We start from the raw sequence: 2,831 nt of genomic DNA on the forward strand, positions 1-2,831 counted from the left end.
ACACACACACACACACACACATACTATACTACAAGCCAGCAGGTCAGTGAAAAATCCTTTAACCGAGGCCTGTATCTGTAGTGTAGTGTCTGTAAATTTGAGTGACAACTTTTTTAAACATCCAATGATCTACCCCTATCATATTGTAGTTTTATTTGGCTGTTTAATATTATAAATCCAAAAGCAAAAATGTAAAATATGAAACTTGAATACAGACCGAAACCAAAACCTTGCAGGAATGTAGACATTTATTTTCTTGCTCAAGCTTAGGCAAGAAAACCAAAAGTAAAACTGCATGAGAACAATGACTTTCTTCAGAACTGGAAAGTACCTGATCCAACAGGCTGCGACACCACCCAGTGAGCGACTCCGGGGTGACTGCATGGCCGCAGGACATCTGTGCTCTGAGACCCTGGTCTCCTTCCTCTGGAGCTGAGAGGAACAACAATACGCGCAGCGAACAGTAAACTCAACAGTGTGCAATAGGCAACAGCCTGCCCGGTATTAAATCAGTGGATTTATTATAACATTTCCAAATCAAATTATGCACAGTTATTAAAAATAATAGACATGAATTAAGGGGCTTCAGTGACGATAACTAAACAGTTGTATTTCTTACGTAGAGGATCCAGATCATCGGGCCTGTTGACGAATTTCAGCGTCGTGTCTCTGGGGTCGTATCTTTTCTCTTCGGTCATTTTAGCTCAGAAGCGCTCTGCTCCGTCCTCTCCGTTGATGAACAAACTCTGTGTCTGCAGTCAAATGAAGTGAACACCGAGGCTACAGTGTTATCACCACTGACAGCACCAAGATTTGTTTTTAACTTTCAGTTTCCCCCAGCAGTTACCAGAAGTCACGTGAAACAGCGCTGTGTAGCAGGTCTGTCTTCTTGTATCTGTATTTCTCTTTATTTACTCTTTAGCACTGATGATGAGGGCAGCAGTTATTTAAAGCTTTTTTATGTACTCCTTTTTTTTTTATTGAATTGTTTTAATTTGAAGGATTTTTTGATGTTTTAAAACATTATTTAATAATAAATAAATTTTTTTTTTTTAAAAATGAATACGGTGTTTTACAGTAGCATTTATGGAGTGTTTTTGCAACACTGACTTTTAATGAAATGCGTACGAAAGCCGAAAAGCTGGTAAACAAACACGCCCACTCATCATAAACTGGGATATCAGGTGATTTCCAGCTATCATAGAGTGTGACGTCCAATAAGGAAATGTATTTACACACAGGACAATTTAGTGTGTAAATGCTGAGTGCTGTACAAGCGCTATAATGTAGACAATAGTAAATGCTTCTCATAAACACCGTTTAAAGATATTTAAGATTTGTTTGTTTTTCATTACTTACTCGTTTTTTTGTTTTTACAAAGAAGTTACATTTGCATTTTGTAGAATAAACGAAGGTCATCCGCATATCAACAAATATCTAGAATAGATCTTTATTGTCACTGATACAAGAACAACGAAACACATCTAACGCACTTTTACAGAGCTGTGTAAAATTGAAAAAGGAAAAAAAAGACGCATGAGTGGTAAAAACAATCCTTTTGTTGAAATTGAAAGTATACTCAGCCCTGTGACGTCAGACCCAGAAGTACCTTAATAGTGTCAGCAGACGCAGCGGAGGGAGCGCACAGAATGGGGAAGCTGTACCAGGTCGTGGTTTCTGGAGTAAGGGGTGGGAAGGTGACCGTCGACCTGAGCAACACTGAGGAGCAGTTCAAGAGCATGACAGTGGAGCAGCTGAGGGAAAAAATAAGACAGAAGTTTCCAGAGACTGCAGGTAAATACACCGAGAGAAGTGAAACATACATAATTGGCCTTGTATTAGCCTACATTATATATTATCCACACGATGAACGAGCACAGTGTAATTTTCGGAATACTGGCTTCATGTTGTTTAGATTGTTTCAAAATTTCCTTTGAAATAATATGTAATTTTCTGTGGTGGATGAAGACTTAGACTTGGATTTCTTGCTCGCAGAAGAGTTTAATATATTTAAGCAATGAACATACTAACAGAGGATCCAACGAAGAGTAAGCTACATTATACAGCTGTATTTATTCACTGATTGATTGATAAGGAGCATTTCGGATAGTTTTGCTATATATATAAAAATTGTTTTTGTGAAGTAGACCGTTAACGCAGAAAAAGTAGAAACTCTACCTCTTATTCATTCTCTCTCTCTCATTCTCTTTCTCTCTCTCTCTCTCTCGCTGTGTGTGTGTGTGTGTGTTAGATGGGAATCTGCGGCTGATATTCACAGACAAGAATCTGGATGAAGATAAGAAGCCGCTGTCTGAATATGGAATCCAGCATATGTCTGTTATCCAAGTAGTGCTGAGACTTCCCGGAGGACTGAGAGCCTGACCGAGACAGGCTCCACCTACAGCTGCCAATGCCGTTGATGCGTCATGAAAACTCCTGCCAACGTTTACATACATTTAAGCCTTGTTTTAAATCCCTTTTGATACAGTCATTTCTTACCGATGAATAAAATAAAACTCCATTATTTCAAGTGTGTGATCTTTGATTAAGTGTGCATATAGGAGGTCGTTAGAAAACAGAAACCCTATTAATAAGTAAATAGGGCACATGTTCTCACAAATACTGTAGTATTTCCAGCAGGAGGTTCTTTGAATCATGAGCAAGAAGCATACTGAGTGCTTGTCCCTGAAACTGAGGTATATTAAATACAATACTATTAGTTGTGTACTGTGTAAAAATGAAATCCATAGGATACGTTTCGCCCTGCTTCGTTCTACTTCATATTGTGGCGAGCTCAGACAAGGAGGAGACGGAGGTATCGTTTGGTCTTG

General features: G+C 38.7%; 1 protein-coding gene across 1 annotated transcript in view; it reads right to left on the minus strand.

Annotated features, from left to right (window-relative positions):
• The window catches only part of LOC102196250 (probable E3 ubiquitin-protein ligase ARI5), a 2,018-nt gene extending 1,191 nt beyond the window's left edge, over positions 1–827 (minus strand). The window contains exons 1-2 of the mRNA XM_005754528.1: positions 620–827; positions 332–432 (exon numbers count right to left, since the gene is read on the minus strand). Of these exons, the coding sequence (XP_005754585.1) occupies positions 332–432; positions 620–698 (180 nt within the window). The 5' untranslated portion in view covers positions 699–827. The remainder of the gene's footprint in view (positions 1–331; positions 433–619) is intronic.
• Positions 828–2,831: the final 2,004 nt, after the last annotated feature.

The sequence above is a fragment of the Pundamilia nyererei genome, unplaced genomic scaffold, assembly GCF_000239375.1.
Source record: "Pundamilia nyererei isolate P.nyererei 1_Seehausen unplaced genomic scaffold, PunNye1.0 scaffold00583, whole genome shotgun sequence".
NCBI classification, from domain to species: Eukaryota; Metazoa; Chordata; class Actinopteri; order Cichliformes; family Cichlidae; genus Pundamilia; species Pundamilia nyererei.